The sequence below is a fragment of the Aythya marila genome (genome assembly GCF_965140915.1).
Source record: "Aythya marila genome assembly, chromosome: 3".
In the NCBI taxonomy this organism is placed as follows: Eukaryota; Metazoa; Chordata; class Aves; order Anseriformes; family Anatidae; genus Aythya; species Aythya marila.
The window spans coordinates 67,700,884-67,727,536 of NC_139044.1; the positions used below are offsets into that span (position 1 = coordinate 67,700,884).

Consider the following 26,653-nt stretch of genomic DNA (forward strand, 5'->3'; position numbering starts at 1 on the left):
ATTTTTTATTTATTTATTTTTTTAATACTATTTTATAGAATTACAGAATCACAGAATTTCTATGTTGGAAGAGACCTCAGGATCATTGAGTCCAACCTCTGACCTAACGCTAACAGTCCCCACTAAACCATATCCCTAAGCTCTACATCTAAATGTCTTTTAAAGACTTCCAGGGATGGTGACTCCACCACTTCCCTGGGCAGCCTGTTCCAATGTCTAACAACCCTTTCGGTAAAGAAGTTCTTCCTAACATCCAACCTAAAACTCCCCTGGCACAACTTCAGCCCATTCCCCCTCGTCCTGTCACCAGGCACGTAGGAGAATAGACCAACCCCCACCTGGCTACAGCCTCCTTTAAGGTATCTGTAGAGAGCGATAAGGTCGCCCCTGAGCCTCCTCTTCTCCAGGCTGAACAAGCCCAGCTCCCTCAGCCGCTCCTCGTAGGACTTGTTCTCCAGACCCCTCACCAGCTTCGTCGCCCTTCTCTGGACCCGCTCAAGCACCTCAATGTCCTTCTTGTAGCAAGGGGCCCCAAACTGAACACAGTACTCGAGGTGCGACCTCACCAGAGCCGAGTACAGATCAGTATAATACTGATCAATTCTAATTAAAGCCTAAGACACCTGAATTTCAAGATTCATTGAGATTCTCAGTGTGTATGTTTATATATATTTATATATATATATATTAAAGTCTAATCATTCTGATAGGGGCTTCTGTTATAGGAGTAAATCCCATATGCCTTAAGGTGTTTGCTGGTGAGAGAACATCTTACAACTGCATGTGGCAGCAAGATAGGAAAAACTTTCCACAGCTGTGAAGTAAAGAGTATGTGTAATTCTGTGCGCATATGATAATATGAAAGGAAAAAATATTATTACCCTTCATGATGGAGTGTGAAAATTGGAAAAAAAAAAACAAAAAACATTCAAATGTATGTCTGATGCACTTCTAATAAAGCAGGGTGGGAATAGCTCTCAGTGGTTCATCTGACTTTGAACCTTGTGCTGTAGAGTATGATAAATTCTGTTTCTTCTTCCTTGTCCTGGGCATTCTCTTCCTTGCTAGAGAACCTCTCTGAAAAGTTACCAAGATGGACACAGTATGACTGCCGTTCTTCAGTTTATCATGCCATATCTTTGAATGATGAGGTGAATGGAGGATTCTGATTTCCTCACACTTGATGTAATTAAAGTAAGAATTTATTGATTAGTGCTTTTCTCCAGTCCCTGCCATTTAATGTAGCAGCGTGCAACTCCGTCATATGGTTACTGTTTGTGTTGCTGCAATACTTCCATTTTCCTTGGGATTGTGTTTTGTGTTGGAAGGTCCTTGTCAGACCTACTTGTTTCTAATTTCTATTGTAACCTTTAGTTGGTGCAGAATTTCTCTCTTCAGCAATTAGCTTATCCTCACCATTCTTTGGATGCTGCCATAAAAAGGTCTTAATCTCAAGTACTCTAAGGTAAAGAGTAAGTGCTATTTAGGACTATCTTTCGGATAAAGCTTTTTTCCTTTAAAATATAGTTCTGTTGTAAAGTGAGAGAAGTACTCTTTGTTGTGGAACTTATCAGAAATCCATTTTAGGATGTACTCATTTGTTTGTGTTCCTTTAAATTGATAACATTCTATTTGTATACCATTAATCTCCAATTCATCCTGAGAAATTAACTGAAGAGAATTCTCTTACTCGTATTTTCTCCATTGTAGAAGAGACCCTAGTAGTGCAATTCTGCAAACTTGGCCCCTTATTTCTCTTACTTTCAATTATTGGTGAAATAGTTGAAAAAGGAATTGAGAATGTCAGAGATGTTGTGTATCTAAATAGCACAATTGATTTAGTGTTGCAGTATTACATTTGTATGTCAGTCATTCTAGCACCTTTTTGCTTTTTGCCTAACATCTACCCTGATTCAGTCTTGCTCTAAGTCAAAAAGATGTCCCAGTTAGTCACTGGTAGATTATACCTGAAAATTTGCTAATGCTAGGCAGGACACGGCATGTGTATTTTGCAAAATCAATCCATTTGTTAACACATTTTTGTCCTCTATTTGACTTCAGGTGTACAATATTGTTATCTGTTTGGACAGTGGAACTGATATTATTATATCTGTGGAGTTGCAAGTTCAATAACGTAGTCAGATTGACAAAGATAGTTGCCAAAATAAAAATGATTTTCACCTTGAATACGTAGATCATTCTTAGAATTTAGACTTGCTGCATGTGGTAAAGGTAAATGCATTTTTTTTTCTTATTTTGTTTTTATTTGTATTTTATCTAAAATTATGAATTTTGCCCTCAGAGATACTGCAATCATAAAGATACTTCAAAGGAAAAAGGTTTCTTCCTATCAAAAGAAATTATTTCTCTTTCCTTTTGTTTCTTTTGACACAAAGATATATTGCCTTCATCTGGTGCTTTTTGTTTATACTAATTGCAGTATGAAATATAAGTTCTAGGAAACCATTCTCGTATGTTGTTTTCCACAGTATCAGAAAATGATGTTAATTGGTTGAACGTTTAAGTTGGTCTTGCTTTGAACAGTAAGTGAACTTAGGTGAGCTCCACACGCCCTTTGAATGTAAATTACTCTGTCATTCTCTGAAGTGAACTGGTCATATTCAGTGATCATATTGTACCTTCTTAAAATAAATATAGGACTTGCTATTAACAAATATTTACAATTAATTTAAGGAGTTAGAATTTAACCAAATAACTTATTTATATAAATATTTTCTTCATCCCACAGATTGTACAATAGTGCCAGGCAAAATTATTGTTACCTGCTCCCTCACATTTTTTCCACAGATTTTGGAGGTATTAAGAGAATATAGGACAAAGTATATGAAATGACAATGGCATGATTAAATATTTAAAAAATGAAATAGAAAAAAAAAAATCTTAAAAGGCAATGTCTAGTCGTGTAAACTGGCAGAGATGTCCCCCTTGGCTATTGCAGTCACAAAGTGATCATTCTGAATTCTGAAGATCTTAGGATATCAGGATAGGGACCTGTATTTTTGGTCTGTGCTTCCCAGGTTGGGTTATCTGATTGTCCTGTTCTGTCATATAAAACATGCATTATTTATTCTTACGTTATTTTTCTTATTTCATCTGCAAGTTCCTTAGAGCTTTGCTCCACCGGAGATTCTTAAAACTTACATTCACTTTTATACTGCTTTGTTTTCATCTAATGATCATGGGTTGGATTTCCTACAGTATTTTTAAAAATAAATGGTTTGTTATTCATGAAGGCTCAGTTCAAATTTTAAGACCAAAATCCACACCTGGCAATAGCCTTCCAAAATATCTGTTTTCTGTATCTTTGGGCAGATGTATCTTCTGACAATATCTAGTGAGTTGGTTTCAGATTAAGACTAAGGTCTACTACTTGCCTCTTGGTCTAAGTTTTGAGTTGTGTTGCTCAAACACAACTTGAGTTGCCCTGTGATTTTTAATTCAAGTTATTTTTATATTCTTGCTCTGCTGTTTTCTTTCTGCATCATCTGGAATATCATCCATAATATGCAAGCTTTAAGTTCTGAATAAGTTCTGAGTAACAGTGGAAATGAAGTGTGTGGTGTTTTTGACCACTGAGCCCTTACTAAATTAAATGAACAGTGTCAACAGAGTTTCACATTTTTACATAACAGTGCATTACCAGAATAGATCTGATGATATGATAAATGCTCATAAGAAAAGTAAACAACAACAAAAAAAAATGGAACAATGAAGCGCTCTAACTGTGTGGATTTGAGAGTATTGTACAATATATAAAATACAATGTGAGTAAAATAAAATATTTAAATATTTGAATTTATACCTTTTTTACTGGGAATAAAACTGTTAATCTTGGTTTACAATGAACATTCTGAACATGGTGTTATCTGCAGCTGGGTTATTTGAATAACATTATTTCAAAGTAGCTATACCATCTCTGTGATTATGTACCTGGATTTATATACAGTTTATGAAGAAATCTTGGTCTGCAGCTGGCTAAGTATTGTACTGTATATTTTCACACTCTGAACTTCCCACTTTCACACATGCATGTGTGCTCATACACAAATGTACAGTATGTACAGGCTTTTAACAGCTGTTAACAGTGATTGAAATGTAAATGCTGTAGATTTCTTGACATTGATTTCCATTACTTTTTGAATAACAAGTGATATAGAACATTTACTATCTCTTATGAATTATTGTCATAAATAACTAAAACTAAAAGTAAATTGGCAAAAGGCATTCTGTTGCATGATTTCATTTTAACTGGTGCAACTGTTTAATAGTCAGTTATCCACAAATGTTTTTTTTAATGATTTCTGAAAACTGGTAAGGACAGGCATACGTTACTAGAACTTACTCCATGTAACAACTTTTTAGTTGTAGCACTTCCCATTCTAAAATGCTTTCCATTTTGGACCAGTACTTTTACATTAAAATATGCAAAACTGCTTCCTTGACCTTGCTTTATGCTGGCACGAGCATATATGTATCTGCTTCACAAGTATATTAGTTTCTTAAGAGCTCACTGAAGAAGTGACAACATAAAGATATACATTGTTATGTACATTTTAAGAAGTTTAAAAAGATGTGATAATGTTCGTGTTTTCTGCAAAATGCAACATTTTTCTTCACTTATACCTTTAATAGTTTTTAAAATTCTATTTAAATGCTGCTATATTGATTTAGCAAACAAGAAGTAAAATAAATTGGTTTCCCTAATTAGAGGAGAGTTTTAAATTTCAGCTTAACTAGTGCAAGAACAAACCTCTTCAGTATAAAGTTTGAGCTTTGCCTAATCTGATTTTTTTGCCTCAACATGTTTCTTCTGACTTACAGCCTATTTCTCTTTTTCTATTTCTGTCAACAGAAAGCTGACCTTGCAGTTGCACCATTGGCAATTACCTATGTCCGAGAGAAAGTCATCGACTTTTCCAAGCCATTTATGACTCTTGGAATAAGTATTTTGTACCGCAAGCCCAATGGTACAAACCCGGGCGTCTTCTCCTTCCTGAATCCTCTCTCCCCTGATATCTGGATGTATATTCTGCTGGCTTACTTGGGTGTCAGTTGTGTGCTCTTTGTCATAGCCAGGTAACATGTCAACTTTTGTGATTTTTTTGGCAATTGTTATAATCTTTTTCTTACTAATAATTGTCAAAAGTCACAAAAATTTTCTTACTTTCATATTCTTATAATATAACTTTGTCATGTACAGAAGAATAATCAATGGTGAGGGCTCTCAATATTAATTTTCTGCATTGCCATGCTCTGTCTTCAGTTTGTTATGCCACCAAGTATTGGGTATATTAGCTAGTTTTCTCCTTTTATTTACAAATTCTGAGTTTAGCAAGTTTATGTAATGCCTTTTCCCATTTGTACTGTGTTTACAAAGAAAGGGGCCAATACATTTTATGTTGTTAGCATGTTTCATTTGTTGCTGTGGGGCTTAATCACAAATTGAGTACTTAGCTGCCCATGTTAATCATAGATGTCTAAAATGGGCCTCTACATATTAAAAAAAATAACATATTACTTGATGTAGTTTAGAGTCTTAGAAATAGTGTACTAGAATATTTATTTTTTAACTGTTCTAAGTAAAAATCCCTGAGATACATCACATAATTTAGAGTCCCAGATTTGAATATGTTTGGAAACAAGTTTTTAGATTTAAGGACCTCAATATGACTGCTAAATTATAAAGTGATCTGATAGACAGGACTCTGTTGCTTTTACATCACTTTTTATCTATTTTCTTCAACACAGGCAAGTAGGAAAAAGTCTCTTGTCAAAAAATCCTTTTATATTTACCTTTTCATTGTTAAGTAACTGGAACTGACTCCAGATACTCACATAAATATAAAATTATGTCATAACTTTGACTCTCTCTGTAAAAGAAAAAAAAAAAACAAAAACAGTCAGAACAGTAAATCAGCAGTTCCTGCAAATGTCATTCTTCAAATATCATTTTAAGATTTTTCATAGTAGTCCCTTTTAAATTTTCTTACTATTTTTTTTATAAATATATATGTATTATATAATATAATAGTATTTATGGTTTATATATAATAAATATAAACTGTACTGTTTTTTATCCCAAACTTCCCTTTAATATTTTTTTCTTTTTTTTTTTGTCTGTAGCAATGATTTTTGAAAGCAAATGTTTGACTTGATAATGCAATCTCATTTCAGCCCCAAGGCTGAAATGATTTCATTCTCTGGTACACAGTAGAATCTTCTTATTTTTCTCTCTCAGTTACACTGTAGTTGATACCAGGGTTCTCCATCTTTCTTTGATACTATCTACTTCATTTTAGAGAGGTTGTATCTTTCCTGTAGTAAAGGGAGAGGTAATATTTCTAAAAACCATTTTATAAGTAATTTAGCAAGATCATCTGTACATAAAGTGCAAGAAATATTGAAGTAATATAGACAACACTAAAACACATTCTTTAATGATTAATTTTGTTTGTGTGCCTTCTTTAAAAGTGTGCTTTAAAGAGGCAGACTTATGTTGAAAGTTTCTTGAAAGAACAGTAGATTTTAGTGGGCTATATACTAAACAGTAAACTCATTTCTGAGGTGTTCTTGTAACAGGATACATCAGAAAGCACAGGATTTACAGTTGAGAATAAATTACAAATATTATATTGTGAAACACTTCATGTGAAATATTTATGTATATGTTCTGAAAGTTTTAACCCTATTGTTATCATTAAAGGACATTTTCAGCATGATGCACAGCGCTTTTGACATGAGGATCCCAGTAGTTTTATGGCTGAGTTTCTACTTATGCTTTGAAAATGTGTCTTGTTATATTCTGTAGGAAAGACACATTTTTCTAGAAGCCTTTTTTATTTATATATTTATTTATTTTTAGATATTCAACCACCTTATTCTCTGACAGAATTGGAAACAATGCTTATTTTCAAACAGAAGCACCACATTTTAGACCATTATTGCTGATTTTTTTTTTTCACTTGTCTGTTTCTGTGACCAGCACTACAGAAACCTCATGTACTTAGAAGCGTTGTCTTAATTGTAAAGCATTACAAATACATTTTATGTTGAGCAGAGGAATCTATTTTTGTATAAAGTTTTTTACACGCAACTCTATATTAGCCTTCAGATTTTTTAATACCTTGTAACCTGTATAATCAAATATTGATGACACAAATTTAGAAATAAAAGATTTAGGATTGTGTAAGACAACCTATAGATTTTTTTTCTTCATATTGCGGAACAACTTTCTAAATATGTGATAGCATTTTCTAACACCATAGTTCATATAGGGGAAGAGATCTAAGTTAAAAACATAATCAATTGATGAATACTAAAGACAGAAAAGCAGGTATTCAAAAGTAAAAGAGCCTTTTGCAAATTCAATTTGTCTGTCATGTAAAATAAAATAATGTTGCCTAAAGTGTGATTCTGTAGAGAATTTTGCAGCTTAGTGCTGAATATGTATTTTCAGTACAGATTATAATTTAGGCGCTGTACAGGTATGCATTTTTCAGTCCCAATTTTGTGAAACTGTTGGGCTGTATGCCACTAAATTAATAGGTTCCATCCAGAGTGCCTTATTAAGAAGATTTTTATTTCATAACAGTCCTGTCATAATGAATGTTTAACTACAGTGTTTCATAATAACTATTGTGTTTCCTAATAAGGTGTATCTATGCAATACTTAGTATGTCTCTTATGATATGTTGTTTTGTAATTACAGCTCATCAAGAGTATTCAGAGTACAATGCTTACTTTAGATTTATACCTCCCATTTTTGTGTCAAATGTTTCATGAGCATACTGTGATTTTATTGTTTTACCATGTCTTTCAAACAGGGCCAGAATGTAAGAGCTTGGTACATTGAAAACAGAAAAGAATAGTTCTATTTTGGTACTTGGAATTCACCCAGTAGTTATTGGTATGGTCCTGTTTAGGGAAAACTGAAGAAAGTAGTAAAAGGTTCGAGAATCTTTGAGAGAATTGCTGAAAGAACTTTTGTAGAGTAACACAGCAGGTATAAATGAAAAAAGAAAAAAAAAAAGTAATATATCTCAACTCTTTATTAGTTTTTTTCTTTATCTGAAAGAACATTTGGTTTTCACTTCCAGTCTGAGAACTGGATATCAAGAACTGGAATCTTTACATATTCACAAAGACAAAGAGCAAGGAGAGAGATTTATTCATTAGTTAGGAGGCTTTTCTGTGTCATTTTTCTCTTGTACTTCCATAAATTGATGATCTATTTATTTATCATCTATTTATGTGGAGATCTTGTCTGGAGATCTTGTGTTCTGAATGAGATGAACTGCGTATGGTGTTGAATTGTCATTCTTGGTGTGGAATTATAGCTGTGATTACTCCATACATATGAAAACTTCATCTTGCTTGTTGTGATTGTTGAGTATAAGTAGTTATGCTGGTTACTTTCTAAAAGTTCCTGACACTATGTCCCTGACACTAAGCCTATTATTTTTCTGTGAACGGAGAAAGTCATACAGCATTTTAATTTTTCCTTTTTTTTTTTTTTTCTTTAAGTGGCAACAGTAAGTGGTGTATTTCTGATGCTAGCCTTTATATCACTCATAGTAGTGTCTTTTGTCATCTGACATCTTGATTCATTCTTTGACTTGGAATACCAGTTAAATTCACAGTTTACATGTTGATTAGATGGAAAACTAAGACTAGAGTAAAATGCACCAACTCCTTTCTCAAGTTCTGTTAAGTACACAACATCTTCTGATCTGCATAATGAAAAACCTTGATTAGTATTTCTTATTCATCTTTGTTTGTTGCATTGTTTCATTTCACAAGAAATATGCTGATTTCATACAGTTTTGCATACCAACTTCAGAGGCACATATTGTATCATCTTTTCTACTAGCCTGTGTATATGACACAGCTGTTTCCTATTACCTGGTCTCAACAAAATCTGATGTGTTAGTAACTGGGGGTACGGCCCATTCTGTATAGGTACTATAATGAAAACCAATTTCACATCTTTAAAAACATCAATTTGATAAACTCATCTTCCAATTCATGACTTTCAAGAGTAAATAAATTATGGTCAGCTGGCTTACGTCATGATAGTAATCTGATTTTTGAAGTCCCTTATGTATAATTTTAAACACCTATGTCTTCATGAAGCTTTTCTGAAAATCCAAATTGAAGGACAAACTACTTAAATATTTTTTATTAATTCACTTTCTACCTGATTTACTGGAATTCAAGTTGTTCTCTGCACATGGAAGTATATCTCTGTGTTGTAAGGTCTGTTTGCTGTGAACATGTCTGTCTGTCTGTCATGATGCAGTTTACTCTTTAAGTGACCTGTCTTAATACCTGCAAGAGAGACACCTGCCTTAGCATAATACTTTACCTTTATGGATTAGCTGTGAAGCAGATAAACTACCCTGGATGAAACACTCCACTAAATGAGCTCTTATGCTTCTTGTAGTGAGCTGTCTGGTGTATCAATGAATCTGTTGTGTAAATACGCTTAAAATGTGCTCATAGCCTTAATTGCTAATATTGACTCATAAGTTGTTATTTTAAGGAGCTTCATTTTCCTTTACGTGTACTGCATTCCCTATGTGTGGACATTCTGTTATTCTATCCTGTTTCTTGTAAGTCAGGCCCTTATTCTAGTTTCAGCTGTCAAAGCATATAGTAAAAAACATATATATATTTTTTTTAAAGCAGAAACGTAGAATCAGAATATCTTGAGTTGGAAAGTACCCACAGTGATCATTGAGTCTAACTCTAGGTCTGCACAGGGCGACCAAAATTTAAACTATACATCTAAGAGCACTGTCCTTCTTGAACTCTGGCAGACCAGTGTCTGACCACCTTCTCAGTGGGTGAGGAAACTTTTCCTAACACAAGCCTGACCCTCCCCTGTCCTGTGACATTTCCTCAGGTCCTGTTGATGTCCACAGAGAGCAGAACTCAGCGCCTGCCCCTCCGCTCCCCTCGTGAGGGAGCTGCAGGCTGCCATGAGGCCTCCCCTCAACCTCCTCTTCTCAGGGCTGAACTAACCAAGGGACCTCAGCTGCTCCCCATAGGTCTTGCCCTCCAAGTCCTTCACAATCTTTGTAGTCCTTCTTTGGATGCTCTAATATTTCCTTTTTATACTGTGGTGCCCAAAACCACACACAGTAAAGTGTGTGTGTGTGTGTGTGTAAGATCGCACCAGTGCAGAGTAGAGAGGGACAATCAGCTCACTTACCTGGCTACCAATGCCATGACTGATGCACCCTAGGATGCAGTTGGCCCTCTGGGCTGCCAGGGCACACTGTTGAGACATATTAAACTTGCCATTAACCAAAACTCTCAGATGTCTTTCTGTTGGGCAGATGTCTTTCTGTCCAGCCAGGGCTGCCCCTTCCCAGGTGCAGAATCCATTACTTGCTCTTGTTAATCTACATATGGTTGGTGATTGTCCAGCTCTCTAATTTGTCAAGATCACTCTGCAAAGCTATCCTAGACAGAGCCAACAGGTCCTCCCAATTTAGTATCATCTTACTCTATATATCTCCTAGTCCTACATCCAAGTCACTTATGAAAACGTTATAGAGAACACGTTTATTTTAATATTTTCTCTGTGAAGAAACATAGGAATACCCTGCTTCTTCAGACTTGAGCAGGTGCCTGAGCATTGTATCTTTCTGGAGTGCATACATAGCTTTTTACATCTCATCAGTCTTCTTTTTCATTTCATATTTCTTGGTGAGCTGATTTCTGTCCTTGAGCTTGTCTGATTTATTTTTGAAGTATTCCTTGAAAACTATCTTGATGACAGAAATTAATGGTAGAATGAGAGGGAACTCCTTTTCCAGTTACTATGGAACTCTGGTTACTAAATTACTATACTGATATTTATTCAAGTAGGAACTCAGCATATTTGCCCTTTATTCTTAACAAGCATTCTTCCTATGAGAATTTTATCTCCTGAGACCTCCCTAGAGAGCTATAGCATATGTTATGAAGTGTTTTCAGGAATGGATTCATCAGCCAATAGGGCAGTCCAGATGGCAACCCTGAAATCTGCTTCTCTTACTAACTTACAGAATTCATTTTTGTCTCAGTTGTAATGCAGCTGGGGATATTATAAACTAGATGATAAAATGCTTTATAAGTAGGCAAGGATGAACACATGAAAAAAATCTAGCTATGACCCTTAGTCTAATGCCTCCAAAAGATTCATTATAGTCTGCTTTTTTTTTTTTTCATATCATTTCTCTAGTTGAAAAGCAATTCAAATTCTAAAATTAAAAATATTAGAGATCGTGTTTATTGCGAACAGAGACCACCCATGTCAGTCCCCAGAACACTGATTTTTGTCAATCAGGCAGTGATAGTGATAGTATTACAAGTTTTTTTTTTTTTTTTTTTTTTCTCTATCTCTTTTCATTTTTTTCTCTCTCTCTTCTGTGGGTTTTCTAACTTCTTATTGACTGATATGTTTTTGTATCTGTACAAAAAAAAAAAAAAATCCTAATATTATGTGAGAATGGTCTGAAAAGGCTCTTCCTTTCTGAACTAAATTTTTCCTACTTTATTTCAAACTTTAAAAGTTTTAATTTAAGGTTTCTGTTATTTAAATAAAATTTCAGTAACTGACCTTAATATGTAGAGGACACTATATCATAGTTTTTGCACTAATGAGCGAATTATTAAGTATATGCTTTTCACTTAGTCTATCCCACTATGCATTACAGCAGTGAAATTTTAGTCATCTTTTGTGGTCAGCAGTCACTGGAAATGTTGTAAGCAACACTTGCATATGATATTTCAAATATGCTCAGATATTTCTGCTTACAACTTTTGACAAAATGTGGATGACAACTTTAAATTGCTCAAATAAAATGGGAGTTTACTGTGCTCTATGCGATCAGTATTACCATAACTCTGTAATCTGTAATAGTATTTAAGTTTTATTTTCTATAGTCAGCACACATCCCATCCTTTTTCTATATCGAGAATGCAAAACATACTGAATTTGTAATGCTTTCTTATGGGCATCATCTAACTTGTCTTATGTAATTATTTTGGGAAATTATGACACAGGTTGCAATCTGTGTTATAGAGTCTAAATGTTGAGGATGAGTACATATGGCAAAAAGAAAGACATGTATAGCAATAAGTTATAAGCTGCCGTCTCTCACTTGGCTTCTTGACACTCAGAAAGACAATACAACCTCTTACCTCTACCACAAGAGATTTATCTGGGTGGATTGCCAGTTTATAGAATATCTAATATAGAAATAAAAAACTCAGTAAGGACTCTTAATCCTTTAGGATTCTCATGAATCAATTCTGTATGTTTTCAACCTCCTTCTGATATTCAAGAAGAGACAAAAGCATCAAAAGGTCTCACAATCTACATAATAGCATCTATTAGAATACTGTTACAGGTTGCAGTAGAAGAAAAAAAATCTTATCTTTTACTCTTGAAACATCAATAACCTCCCTAGATTTTAGGGGGTGAAAAGGCAAAATAATACTCTAAAGCCTTGCCATACTGGCAGTAGGTCAGTCTGACATCCTGGACACTGCTTATTATACATCAAATGTAAGAAGATACATACTGTCATTAGCTAAATCCCCATATGCACTTTGAAGATGCTTATTTATATACCTGGTTAATTCTAGATTCTTCTGTATTTTTTTTTTCTTGGTGGAAATCTAGCCAAACTTTGTCTTTCACAGAGTTAAGATGTGGGTGGGGCCTCCCTAGGAAACAGAAAAGTAGGTCTGGTGATGTCAGTAGTTAAGGAAAAGTACATAGGGAAAACACGTAGCATTTGCTCCATCAGTGTGTTTTATATTAATTATTGTTATTTTGTAGATTAACCTAATCAGAAAAAAGCTTTTTTAGTTTTTATCTTTATTTATTTATTTTATTTGAAGAGCATAGTAGTGTATTTATACTGCATAAAGTTGCATTTGGCCTAGAAACTCTCCATCCTTTCTCTTGTTTTTTCCTTATTATTCTGAAAGCCATCAAAAGGTTCTTCAATACATCACTAATTACCCCAAAACTTAGGTATTTTGAATGAAAGAACTGAATTATAACTCTGTTCATCCTTAAGGAATTTGAACTGTTACTACCAGCAAGTCAAGAAATCTCTTAATTCTCATTTACTTAAGCATCTTTGTTTAAAATCAGGAATAAGATGGACCGCTCATTCTGTCTGTACTGATTCTGATTGTACTTCTTAAGCCTTGTTACATGTAGGTGTTATGCATTTATTTCCTATCCATTTTGATGGAAGATTCTAATACAACCTTTTATGTGGTCATAGGAGTGCTGGTGGAAAGTTGTATCAAAAGTCCTGTTGGTATATTATATTTTATAGCATGGTTTCTCTTTTTTTTTTCCTTTTTTTTTTTTTTTTTTTTTCCCTTCCATTTTCTCCTTTATATGTTGCTCCACTGAATATTTCACTGCCCAAACATATCATGATTCAATGTATCTTTTTGAATCTTAACAGTATCTTACATCTGACAGATCTCTAGCAAACAAGCAAAGGTTTGTTTGCTAGAACTCTTTCAGAAGATTAACATGGATAACCCGACTTTACTAGTAAAATCTCAGTTTTCATTGGTGAATGGCTCTGAAATAATGAGTTTACTTTCTGGCCTGCTTCCATATTCAGTTTTGACTGACAAGAATTGTTCTGTTTGATTCATTCTGCCTCATTCATTCTTTGCTAGACATCTGCCTGAATGCCATTCAGTGTTAATCTAAATCATTATTTCACAGTCTGCAACAGTTTAGTAATTGGATTTGCCTTCCCTTCATCCCTAGAACATCCTGAGAGATGCTGAAAGGTATTATGCTGTGTGTATCATCACTTCTTTCCACACAAATGTAATTTTAGTTCATACTTGAGTTCACATGCCCAGTTTCCTGGCATTTTTTGCATACTACATAACTAAGTAAAAACATTATAAACATACAGTGGACTTTGCTTTGGAAATATGTCAGCAGTCAAACGGTGACATTTATTAAAAAAAGGTGTCTGTCTAATGTTATTGGATCTAACTACAGGCAAGAAAGCTCCTGTCCACTTTATTTCTTTACTTAAAATGCCTTGGGTAAACAGTCTATAGCTAGGGGAGTCAGTAGCTGAAGAGTTGTGAAGAATTCTCTAACAGCATGCAAAGCAAAGTAATCCCGTACTCCTTGTTGAGAAAGGTGCAAAATGATCTGAGGAATAACTTAATTTAGTTTTCAAAGGTGTTAACACTGTAGTAGCACATGCAATGGTTTGCCCTTATTTTAAAAGCCCTTGCTAATTACGAGCACATCTAGTACATGAAAATATTAGATTGCTTGTGTGAAGTAGTTTGCTTAAAAAAAGTATAGAGGGAGTCTCCAGAAGACATGCTGAGCATTCTTTTCTGATATTGGATAATGATCCTATCAGTCAGTTTCATTAAGACTTTTTTTTTTTTTTTTTTTTTGGAGGGGGGGTTAGGCAGGGGTATGCAACAAGAAAAGGAAAGGAAGACACAGATCTAGACTTCATGTTTTCTACATTTATTTAGCAAATCATAGCATGGGATACTGTTAAATGTGCCTAAAGAGAATGGTTCCTCTATAGATGAATCCAAGTGTTTTCAAGATAAAATTATGCTTTTGAGAAGGACTACTGTTTCTTCTGGTTTTGGAATTATGGTGGGTAGGAGGGCTATTATTTTTTTTTTCCATGTGTTTTACTCTGGCATGGATTTTACTCTGCCATACATAGTATTAGTGGGGAGAAGGATATTGCAACTCTTGCCATAATGCATAATAATAGTTTTCTTGTGCGATTTGCAAACCAGTGTAGTCCTCTAATTTGAAGAAAAAAAAAAAAAAAGAAAAAAAAAAAGAAACCAAGAAGTAGTGGAACAGGAATGCCGTTGATAAGTATCCAAGAAAGCACCACAGAATGGTCAAAAGATACAATTAGTAATTTGATACAAGTGGTAATTTGAAAGTGTTCAAGTTAACTAGTTGATTCCTTTGATTCTTTTTCATTATCATCAGTGACTGATTTTACAGATTGATTGATTTATCAGTGGATGAATTTGACCAACAGTTTACAATTTTTTGTTTTTGTTTTCCTCCCAAAATCAGAACAGCAAAGCTCATGTAGGAGACATTTTATTTATTCAAGCCATTTCACACAAACATGGAACACCTTGTTCTTAACAACTTGTTCTTGTCTTTCTCAAGAAAAAGGTAGGGGTTATAGTGATATATATTAGCAGTCTTGCTTTTACAAAGTTAGTATTTGTCTTGCTTCTGTGCTCCCAGAAACATAGTTATACTTTCTCTGTTAAACATATAAAAAAAAATGAGCAAAAATTGTTGTAAGGATTGAAAGACAATTTTTATGCTAAATGAGGCAAACATATAAAAATGAACATCATTTCTTCTCTATAAATAAGCGGACCCTTATGTTTCTTTATATTGTCTAAATATAGAGAAAAATTATTGGGTAATGTCAATAATACAGATGCAATCCTAAGGTACTTTTAAATGTAACTGAATAGTCAAATGTAAAATTATTTGGAGTGGTATTAAATGCCTGTTACAATTTATTTTTTTTAAAAGATCTGTTTCTGACTGCAAAACCATAAATAATTAAGTTGTGCTCCTGCATATCTAGCCAAAACCAGATTTCCCAAATTCTTCTGACTCTCAGTCACCATTATCCATTTTATTCTGAAAATATGTAAATTGAGCTAACTTGGAAAACAAACAAATGAACAAAAAAAATGTCTTTCAAATATAGACCTTTTTTTTTTTTTTTTTTTTTTTTTTTCCCCTGGGAGGACTTTTTTTTAGACTTGGGTGATGATTAAATGTTATACTTCGAACCAGTGACATATTTTTAAAATAAATTAGGAAATAATTAGGGAATATTTCTTGACTGTGATATTCAATATCTAGAGATAAGAAGGATTGTTCTCTAGATGATCCTGCAGGCAGAAGTATGAGAATTATTTATCTCCTTTTTTAACTTTTAGATGTTAGCCAAAAGTTTACCTGGCTTATGCAAGATTTCAGATTCTAACTCGTTGTAGTAGGAGCCACTGAAGCACCCACAAGACTTGACCAGCATTCAGTCTGAAAAAAGAAGTATAGTTATTGTTTTTGATGCTGAAACTAAATCACTAGTGTGTCCTCCAAAAGTTTCTGAATTATCTAGGGAAGTCATGCCATGTTAATTCTAATAGTGATATTGCTTTAGTGTAAAGCTTAATTCAGAATTAAGAACCAAGGTGAACATTTTTTTTTAAATAGAAAAAAAGATCTGACTTTAGCCACAAATGTATCATTCTTGCAGGGAAAGAAATATACAACATGGAAATTTTTCAGCATCAGAGTTAAAAAGTAAAGTATCAGCTAATGGAAGTTGATTTTATTTTTAAATAAAACTTTTAAAATATCAGAATGTTTCTTATTAACCAGTGTTTTATCACTTCAGAGAGGTGTTTAAATATTTTTTATTAAATAGGCCTGTTTAAATCCTTCTAGCATTTATGCACTCTCATCATACTTGTTTTGTTTTTGTTTTGTTGTTATGTTTTGTTTTGTGTGGCCATTACACCTGTGTGGTACCTGCAGTCACAGGTTAGGTCTTGTCTGACGATTTACAGGAGATAGCCTCTAGCTTTGAGAACCACAAAGGCATTGTTATTTCAGCTTGATGGGTCCATTTGTATAATTCCAACAAACCCAGATCTACTGCCTCTTTCCATTCCAGTTTCCTTCCTCAACTACATGGATGGAGCAGGAGTGCCTCCTTGGAAGACTAGTGATGGGGTAAATAGTGAAATGGTAGATAGCAGAAGAAGGTTTTATGCTTGTTTTCCCTTCTCTGTTGCATTGTTTTTGTGCATTCAGATCGTTAAAGAACTTCTTGTCATTTCCATGAGAAATAGCTTTAGCTTTACACAAAACGAGATGCCCATTTGCTATTTACTTACTTGTTTTGTAGAAACAGAGATACACCATCACCGGTGATGTAACAGTTTTCAGCTAACAGTCAGTACAGTAATTAGCTCATGTTATTGATAGATATTTTGGAGTGAAAATTGGAAAGGTGAGATGCAGATCCAGAAGTTCCTGTGAAAGAATTCCACCACTTAAAAATTCTGTTTTTGTGGCTGACACACTATGACTGATGAGGCCTGTCCAGAAGAAAAATGGAAGCAGTTAGCAGAATTTTGTATATTGCACAGCTTTGCTGTGCTCACAGAGCATGGCAAAGATAATGTCAAGTTGCAAAAATATCTGAAAAAGGATTTTAATTAGTCATATTTATCCTCCACACACTTCTCTCTCTTACTTTTTCTCTCTTGCTCCCCTTATTCTAAACAGGCATGTTAGATCAGAGTGAGTAGTCCATGTCAAAAACCTGGTCAGCGTGCCCTTCATTTATTGGACTTAACGGAATTTTCACCTTGCTTCAAATGTAACTGTAATTAGATAAAGTTGCTAGGTCCTCACAGGTCTTCCTTATAGGTCCTTACAGGTCTCAGTTTTCCTTACAGGTCTCAGTTTTGTTGTGAGAAGCCCAACTCTGCCTCCAACTTACATGTCAAAGAAGATTGTTTGTACTCATAACACCTTCCTCATCATCCTTTCATAATGTACAGTCGTTTGTGCCTGTGCAAAACAAAAGTCAAAAACAAGAAGGATGGTGTTGCACCTCTACTTTTCATGAAATTAAGTGACTCCACAGGTGAAGGCAGTGGAGATTTCTGGGTGGTATGGAAAGCTTAGCTGGGCTTTCTTGTAACCCAATACAGATTTCCAAGAGCAATGCCAAGCGGGCTTATATCTTGTTACATAACAAATACAAGGTGCTTGCTTTAAAGAATTCACAGTTCAGAAGGAGTAGTTAAATAGTTTAAATTGTTAAATAGGATGATAAGGATGATAGGATAGTTCTAAAAGGTGCAAAGACAAGTGAAAAAAGTAATAAATGAGTACATTTCTTAAATAGGCAGGTTCAGCTGTCATAGTTCACCAGCTGTCTAGGCGGGACCAGATTTCAGCTTACTTTCTACATAATAAATCAAATGAATTTTGAGGTTTTGAAAGATGGGTATAGATTTTGGCCTTGGAGCTTTTCTGACATGAAACTTAGATGAGATTCAAATGGTGCCAGTGAAATAACTGCACAGAATAACTTATGGTAATTTAAAGCCTTAAAAACACTTCCAGGTTTGTCTTCATCTAGGGGAAGAGCACTGGATATGAGGAACAAATTAAGAATAAAATCTTAACAGTGACATATCAGGTTAATTTGTGTTGAAAGGGATGTGACTCTAAGTATTGAAATTGAATGAAAAACTGCAGGTGCTTGGGACAGGAGCATGCACTAGCTGCCTCTACAGAAAGATACAGCTTGACTGTGGGTCCTGTACCACATATACCAGATCCCTAAAGATATCTTGAATATTCTGGGAAATCTGAAGAGTCTGAGACATTGGTGTTTAGGCAGCTGAAACTCTGTGACGCTGAATCCTCAGAACAAAAGAGGGAGAAAGTAGAATACAGTCTATTTTTGGTAGAAAACAAATGAGTTACTCATATGTCCACCAGCATCTTGGGTCTGGTCCCTACATTGTTGAAATACTACTTCTAGAATCATAATTTCTAGAAAACATAGGCTGGACGAAATCCTGAGCTGAGGCAAGATCTGGTATTCTTGCCTGAACCCCAACGAGGTTTTATCAAATTAGAGGGACTGAGGGGTGAATTCCAGCAAATTCACAGTACTATGAAGGAGCATGGTTGGTGAGGGTGTGAGAATGGGAGTTCCTGACTGAAAGTGCTATCAATGAAAGAAACACAGGTATCTTTTTAGTATGTAGCTAATTGTTTTGTAGGTAGTTCATATCCAAGTTTCAGGTTTTTTGGTTGAGGGTGGGAGAAAGGTTTCTAGGCTGCTGAAGCCTCCAAAAAGCTTCAACTGCTTCTCTACCATCAGGATGTTGAGCTGCATTTCAGAAGAATCCCTCTGCTCACAGACTTCAAAGCATACAAGTAGACACGTTTAGTTCTATTGAAGTTGTTTGCAATCTAAAAATGAGTCATGCATTTTAATTCCTTTAACCATGGTCTTTTCCTGAAGACATCCTGTGTGTTAGCAGTAGCTAATTTGTACAATTATTGGTACTGTTGAGAACTGTAACAGAATAATCAGAAGATGAAACAGTTTAAAATCAAACATCAACCTGAATAAGACAGGATGCCAAATTATTTTCCTATCACAAAATCAATGTAGAAATCAATGTGAAAGCTCTCACTAATTCTGATAGTAGCATGACAGGTCCCAAAGTCTATGCTTCTCAAGGGCTAGGGTCCAAGGCTTGCTTTCTGGCCCATAGGACAAGTGACATGGTCTTGTGTTTCGTATGACTAAATGCTCCATCATCTCATGGATCCCACCCACAGTGCATACTGACACTTCCCACTGAAATACATCTGGCCTTTATCTGAGTGAAGTTAGCATAGGCCAAAACTGGACAGAAATGTGCTAACAACTAAACTGTTGCAGATGACTACATGCCACTGCTGAGCCCTTCCCCTAATTCACCTATATAACCACAGAAGCTCTCAGAATTATTTGGATTCCTATTTATAGTATCTTAAGGAGACTTTAATCAAGCACTGTAAATACAGAATTATTTATTTTCTGTAATGTAAATGAATTCACAGTATGATTACTATGAAAAGAACTAGTTCAGTTTTCAAGTAGGTTTTGATAAAGCTGTATCAAAGCCCCAAATCTGAAAGCTATTACATTTCTTCAAGAAGCCAGTAGGAGTCACAGACTTGCAAGAAAACAACCTTAATGTGCCTTATAAATCCAACTATGAAGATTTTCTTTAAATCAGTGTGTCTATTTACTTTTTTTTTTTTTTACACCAGATGGAAAATCTCAGTTCACCAAGCTGTCTTAAATTTTAAGCATGAGGTTGCTAACAGTTCCAAAATCAAATATATTTTAAAGCCATGTTGAATTACAGAGAGGTTCTCACATAGTCTTGTATTTCCTCAGGACAAAATTTATTCGGTAAAGAATTCCATTTGTTGTCTCTGAGGATTTTGCTGATATCCTTAAGACATATAATGTAAAAAAAAAAAAGTTTGATTTTTATTTATTTATTTTTTGGACAAAACAACGTCCCCTGGGTCTTAATTTGTGATAACAAGGATTTTTAGTACCAGAGCGCCTTGTAAGAAGAAAAAATGCACCAAAATACTATATAAGACCTCATATTACCACTATTGTATTTTATAAATCACTTGTTTCGTTCAAAGAGTGTTCTATTTTCACAATTTAAAATAATGAAAGAAACCTTATGTTGCTCTTGGAAATATTTTGATGGTTTATTCTACATGTAAAAATCATATTCAATAGGATATTAACATATCCTATTTAGTAAAGACTCTAGTGTAATCATATATATCTACTTTATTCCTGTCATTCTGAATGACATTTAATGTATAATCAAGGTCAACAATGAATTGTTATGCTCTCTAAACTAGATAACTTTTGCTGTGATGCTCAATGTTAAATTAATCTGCTGTCAAGAAAGCTGTTGCAATGTAAAAATGAAATACCAGTTTTATTGTACAGCCTAAGAATGAACTCACTCCATTTTTAAAGATATCTACCTACTTTTGCATTGCAAAATATGATTTCATACTTCGTTATGTGCCTTTAGGATGTCCTCTGCAATTCTCTACTTCTTCCATCAAACGTGTATCATACTCTTGAATGTACTGAGGACGTCAAATGGTTCAGTTTTAAAAGAGGAAAAAAATGATTCTCTCATGTACCCTTCTTAATTTTCTTATTCTTTTAAAGAGAAATACTGCTTAGCTTAGTAATTTATGCTATTAAAATAGAATGGAGTATCAGTGTTGGATATTATCAATTTTCTCTTCTTATCTGTATTTACAGGATAGCCATTGAATTTTTTATTTATTTTATTTTTTTTGCCCAACTCAACAAGATCTTCAAATCAGTAGCATATATGAATCCCTTATTACTGCAAGCATGCTAGTCTTTCAACTCTGAAACAGTATAAGCAGTATAAACTACTTTGCAAGGGCTAATAAAATGTCAAACATTTGTATTAAACCATGTCAAACACTCGCTGATCACTTTTCCTTATAACACACATTTGGAGAAATAGACAAATACAGGATATGGTATCATAATGGTCAACACTTAAAAGTAATCTTACAGATACAGTGGTTGGCTGTGTTTTTATTAAATTATTAAATAACAAGTTAATACAATGCCTGTGTAGCTCCTGTCTTCTACATAGGATATTGAGATTCCTAGACCTAGGAAGACTGGCTAAATGCAATCTCTGAAGATGTGTCATCATGATAAGTATTTTGGTAAACTAGTTTCAGGGAACATGTTTCACCATTTCCAAAATTTGGTTCAATTTATTATCAGAGAATCATATAATATCCTGAGTTGGAAGGGACACACAAGGATAATCAAATCCAACTCCTGGCTCTACACAGGACCACCCAAAAATCAGACTCTGTTTGAGATCATGGTTCAAATGCTTCTTCAACGCTAGTTATTCAAGAAGCAGGCTTGGTGCTATGCCCATTGCTCTGGGGAGCCTTTCCCAGTGCCTGACCACCAATCAAAAACCTTTTCCTAACATCCATCCCTGTCACAACTCCATGCCATTCCATTGGGTCCTGTTGCTGCTGCCAGAGAGCAGAGCTCAAGTCCCCTCATGAGGAAAACGTAGGACACCATGAGGCCTCCCCTCAGTCTTCTCTGCTCTGGGCTGAACAAACCAAGGGACCTCAGCTGCTCCTCATGCATCTTATCTCTTAAAATTTAGGAACACTACAAAATCTGGTGAAGTATAGGACAGTAATTTTCTTGACAGTACATTTTGTGTTGTAGACCTTCAAAAATACAAGCACAAACATTCTGCAGACAGAATTAGGTGAACCATATCAATCTGTAAATTTGAAATATTTTTATTTCCCATTTAAAATATATGAATATTTTCCTGAAGCATGATATTCTTCTTCTTTTTTTTTTTTTCCTAATGTGATGAAGCATGGTGAAAATATCCATATGAGTTCAAATCGTTCATATAACTTCAATAAACTAAAATATTTTTAGCATTTGACTAGAATATACTGCATATTCTTTGGATGATCTCATATTTGCAGCAAATCCGAATTGACTGATTTTATTTGCTAATAACTTTTGAGTTTCACCTTAGGACTCCAGTTTCTAGGAGTTACTCAGACCTTCTTGAAGGTGTGTGTTAGATGGGGATATAAGAGAATGAATGCTAAATTGCTATTTAGTAGATTTGACAGTCTATCTATAGGAAAAGTTGAATGATTATAGTAGGACATAGGCAAGTTATTTTCTGTATTCATTTATATTTTATGCTTAGGAAAATTGTATTGTTTTTCTAGTCATTATAGGCTTACTTCATGGATCATTCTTAATTCAAGAAGAAAATAAAATGGAGATCACAGATACATCTCTGGAGAGATACATACAAATGTGTTTTGCAAACTTTTTGTTATATTAGAGCAGTTTAGAAATCGGGAAATAACAGATGCATTTTATTTTTTAGAAACGAGAGCAATGTGTCATTTTCAGGATGTTGAAGTGTTTGCTGGTTATTCATAGCCATGGCACTTCAAATATAAAGCTCTTCTTAATTATATACAAAACGTTATTTGTATTTTCCACATGACAGAAAGGTAATGAACATAGTTTAGATGTTTGCAATTTTATTACAATTAAAAAGCCCAGTATTTCTTAATTTGGGCTAAAATAATGCAAGTTTTACTGTATTAAAAAAAAAATCTACTTAAAAGTAGTAAGGCATTTCAGATTAGAGTACAAGGACACACAAAACTGTTGAGAAGAGAGAATTATGTGGAGAAGATAAATTATACTTCCCTATTTACCCTTTTTCAGAATGTAAAACAAACAAACAAAAAAAAAAACAAACACAAAAACAACTAAATCAACTTGAAAGCAACAGATTTAAAACTATATATATATTAAATGATAACCTCTAGAACTTGTCAGAGAATTAAATAAAATGAAGTTTTAATGATTAAAAGTGCATCTTAGGTATTGATTAACGTATATAGCAACTGGTTATAAAGAAAATTTCCCTATAGTGTGTGGGCAATTCTATTATCATTTTCAACTTTTAATTTTTTTGCAGCTTCATATAAAATACTAGTATCAGTGAGAAACAGAATATGTTTTTGTAGAAAATTTATTTACATGTCTTCCCTATTTCAGAGAATAGTAGAGTTGAGAAAAAAACAAACAAACAAAAAAAATTCATTTGTGTGGAAAATAACAGGCATAAGAGACTTCTCATGTTAATATTCAGTATGGTCCATTAAAAATAATATTAATACTTATTATAACAATTTTAGTCAAGTAATAAATGTATCTCATAGACGATGCTGTGTAATCTTTGTTTCATGTTCTATACATTTCATTAACTAGTTTACATTGTCTGTTGTTTAAATTCTTTGTGCATCTGTGCTACAGTAGGTCTGTTTCAGCGTTCAGCTTGTGAAAACTGAAACTTTCCTATCTATCTACGATATCTATCTACTGTTCTGTAGATATTAGCTAAGGTCCATTTGAATGTATGATACAGCAAAGATAACATGGATTGCAGCTAAGTAGAAGTGATAATTAAATAAGGTGAAACCATGTAGAGTAAACTCTCATCTTGAGTTTATTGAGTTAGTATTTGAAGCAATGGTGAAAAATATGGCCTTGAATTTGGGCCTTTATGAATGTTACCGGCCTCATGACCATTATGAAACAAAAGCTGCAACTGTCATCTAAGTTGGTTCAGAATATGCACCTGAATATTTATTTTATTGTAGTAAGTGACAATTAGGTAAGTTTTTCCCTGCTTCCCTGTTAATAATTCCTGGTGTGCAAACTTATGTCTAGCAGTTCAACTAGATAATGGCATGTGTTGAGACTGAAAACTGTTGTTGATTAAAGTAATTTATAAATTATGACAGACAGTGGTAAACAGGTAGGCTTTCACTCTTGGGAAAAACAGATTGCAAAAATAATGAACATAATACTTTTGTTAACGTTTTAATCTATTAAACACACTAATGTGAAAAAAAAATCTGATTCTTAATGAGGTGCAGATAACTTTCAATTCAGAAAAAGTTGTTTTTTATTACTTTTTTTTTTTTAAAAAATACATTAAATAACTGCTGTGTTCAAGCAGTTTTTTCTACAATAATAAATTTCACTATTTAAGTCAAAAACTCAGAAAAGCTTCATGCATAGTGTCTTTAAAAGTGTCTCTACCTGTTTACTTTGCTGTCATTATTAAAAAGAACCAAACACACACAAACACACAAAATATTTTTCTATTTATTGTATGTAATTTTGACATTTAGTTAAAATGCCATAAAAACACACATGAAATAATTGGTGCACATAACTAAGCATAAAAGTTAATGTGATAAGATATATTTTATGATAACTAGTTATTTTGTATAAATTAAACATATATTTATCATATATTATCTTTGACTATGTAGATTCAGTAAAAGTTAGTGCCTATAAATCTAAAATATTGCTAGGGGCAATCCAGATATAAATTTGCTATGTCTCATGAAGTCTTACGTTATGCTAAATAATGACATAAAGCAAATATGTTTAGTTAAATTTTTAGTGACATCATTTCCTTTTATTGAGAATACTTCATAAAATATGGCTTAGTTGCTTGATGCTTGCAATAATACAGCTTGCATTTTCACCCATTGATCTGAGAAAATCCATCGGAATGTTTATTTCTTTGAATTTAGTTTTAAACTTTACTTTTCAGTTGATTAATATTTAAGCATCTTTTTTCAGGTCAGAAAGATCAGCACAATAGTTTGACCACTATTTTTTTTTCTTTGTTGTTGTTTTTTTTGTTCTATTTTGTTTTTATTTTGAAGAACATCAAGAAAAGAGAGTTTGTGGTCAGGTGAAAATATTTTTACTGAATTGTCTAATGTTATGACTGCTTCATTTACAGAAAACAATAATGTTGTTTTGCATTATCTTTTTCCTGCTTCATTCTCAAATTTAAAGCCACTCTGCCATCAAGTATATAATATATGTATGTATTACATATATGTAAGAACTTACTTTATAGCAGGGCAAAATTATTCATTCATAATAGAAAGCAGTTAAACTTGGATGGATAAAAAGTAGTGAGTTATAGTAAAATTTGGGTCCATTCTGTCAGTCTTTAATCAAAGAAGCATAAAAAAAAATAGTGGTAGTCCTTAAATAGTGCTTAGTGCCTTTAATAGTCCTTAGTTAATGATTTTATTCTCTATTGCTTAATGAAAGTTGATTTTTTTGAAGGGTAAACCGAAGTGAAGCATGTTTGTATTTATCCAGGGAGAATGTTACTTGAAAATTAAATTATTGCAGCAAAACTTGGCTGAAAGTGCAGTAAACTGGAAGTGCTTTACATATTAAGTTTATTCAGACAGGTCTGCTCTTAAGTAATTAATTTGAACAAAACCAGCATTTTATGTTCTTTGCATTTTGACTTTTGATCTCCTTTGAAATTCTGAAGCAAGTATACTTTGCATTTGAAAATGAAGAACAAAATACAATCAATCTCTTAAGCCTTTATCTCTTCCTCATTTTTTGTTTTCATTTTTTTTGATAATCTATGCTCTAAAACTAAAAATCAGATTGAATCTTTTGAGAAACGTTTGTGACAATATAGTAGTCCTATTTATAATTCAGATTTTATTTTTTTTTACGATTAATAGAAAATGTTTTGTTATAAGTTTTAAAACATAGAGTAAAATTACAAAATTTTTAAACATGCATTTGAAAGTTTATATTTCACTAGATGCCAGCTTCCTCTTGTTTCATTGTAAACTAGGAAAAACTAGTAATATTTCATTAAGGTACCTAAAAATAGCACAAGCAAAGTTAAATTGAATAGTCAGTATTTCCTAACTGCTTCATTTTACTGATGTCATCATGTAAGGAAATGAGATATCTTGCACTGGCTAAGACCATGTGGAATTTTGTAACTAGGTGAGTGTTAAGATACTATAAAGAAGGGTTCTTAACAACAGGAATTAGAAGTGATTTATTTTTTTGAATTTTCTCAAGAAGTCTAATGATCATGCAGTACTGATAGTGGTTACTGCTTGACTTAATTATGGCCCTGTTCACTTTCTTTCTGCTTCTCAAAACTGGGAAGAACCATTGCCATTTGTAGTACCTTTACCCCACTTGAACAAATGTAACTGTGACAGAATTAAGCTATTATATGTGTTCTCAGCTTACCTAGGCATAACTGCAATTGTGCTATATTTTTTCATTGTGAACATGACAACTAGACTAGTAGAATGAAGGCAAGATGAGTTTGGCATCATAATAAGTATGGAATAGAATCATAGAATATTCTGAGTTGGAAAGGGACTCACAAGGATCACTGAGTACAGCTCCTGGGTCTGCACAGGACCACCCAAAAATCAGACCATGTGTCTGAGAGCATTGTCCAAACACTTCTTGAACTTCTTGAAGCATGCTCGGTGCTG

At 33.7% G+C, this 26,653-nt stretch overlaps 1 protein-coding gene across 1 annotated transcript in view; it reads left to right on the forward strand.

The window, feature by feature from the left end:
- Positions 1 to 26,653, forward strand: part of GRIK2 (glutamate ionotropic receptor kainate type subunit 2) — a gene marked incomplete at its 5' end in the record, with an annotated part of 393,079 nt that overhangs the window by 255,739 nt on the left and 110,687 nt on the right. The window contains one exon of the mRNA XM_082757228.1: positions 4,874 to 5,097. Within this exon, the coding sequence (XP_082613354.1) occupies positions 4,874 to 5,097 (224 nt within the window). The remainder of the gene's footprint in view (positions 1 to 4,873; positions 5,098 to 26,653) is intronic.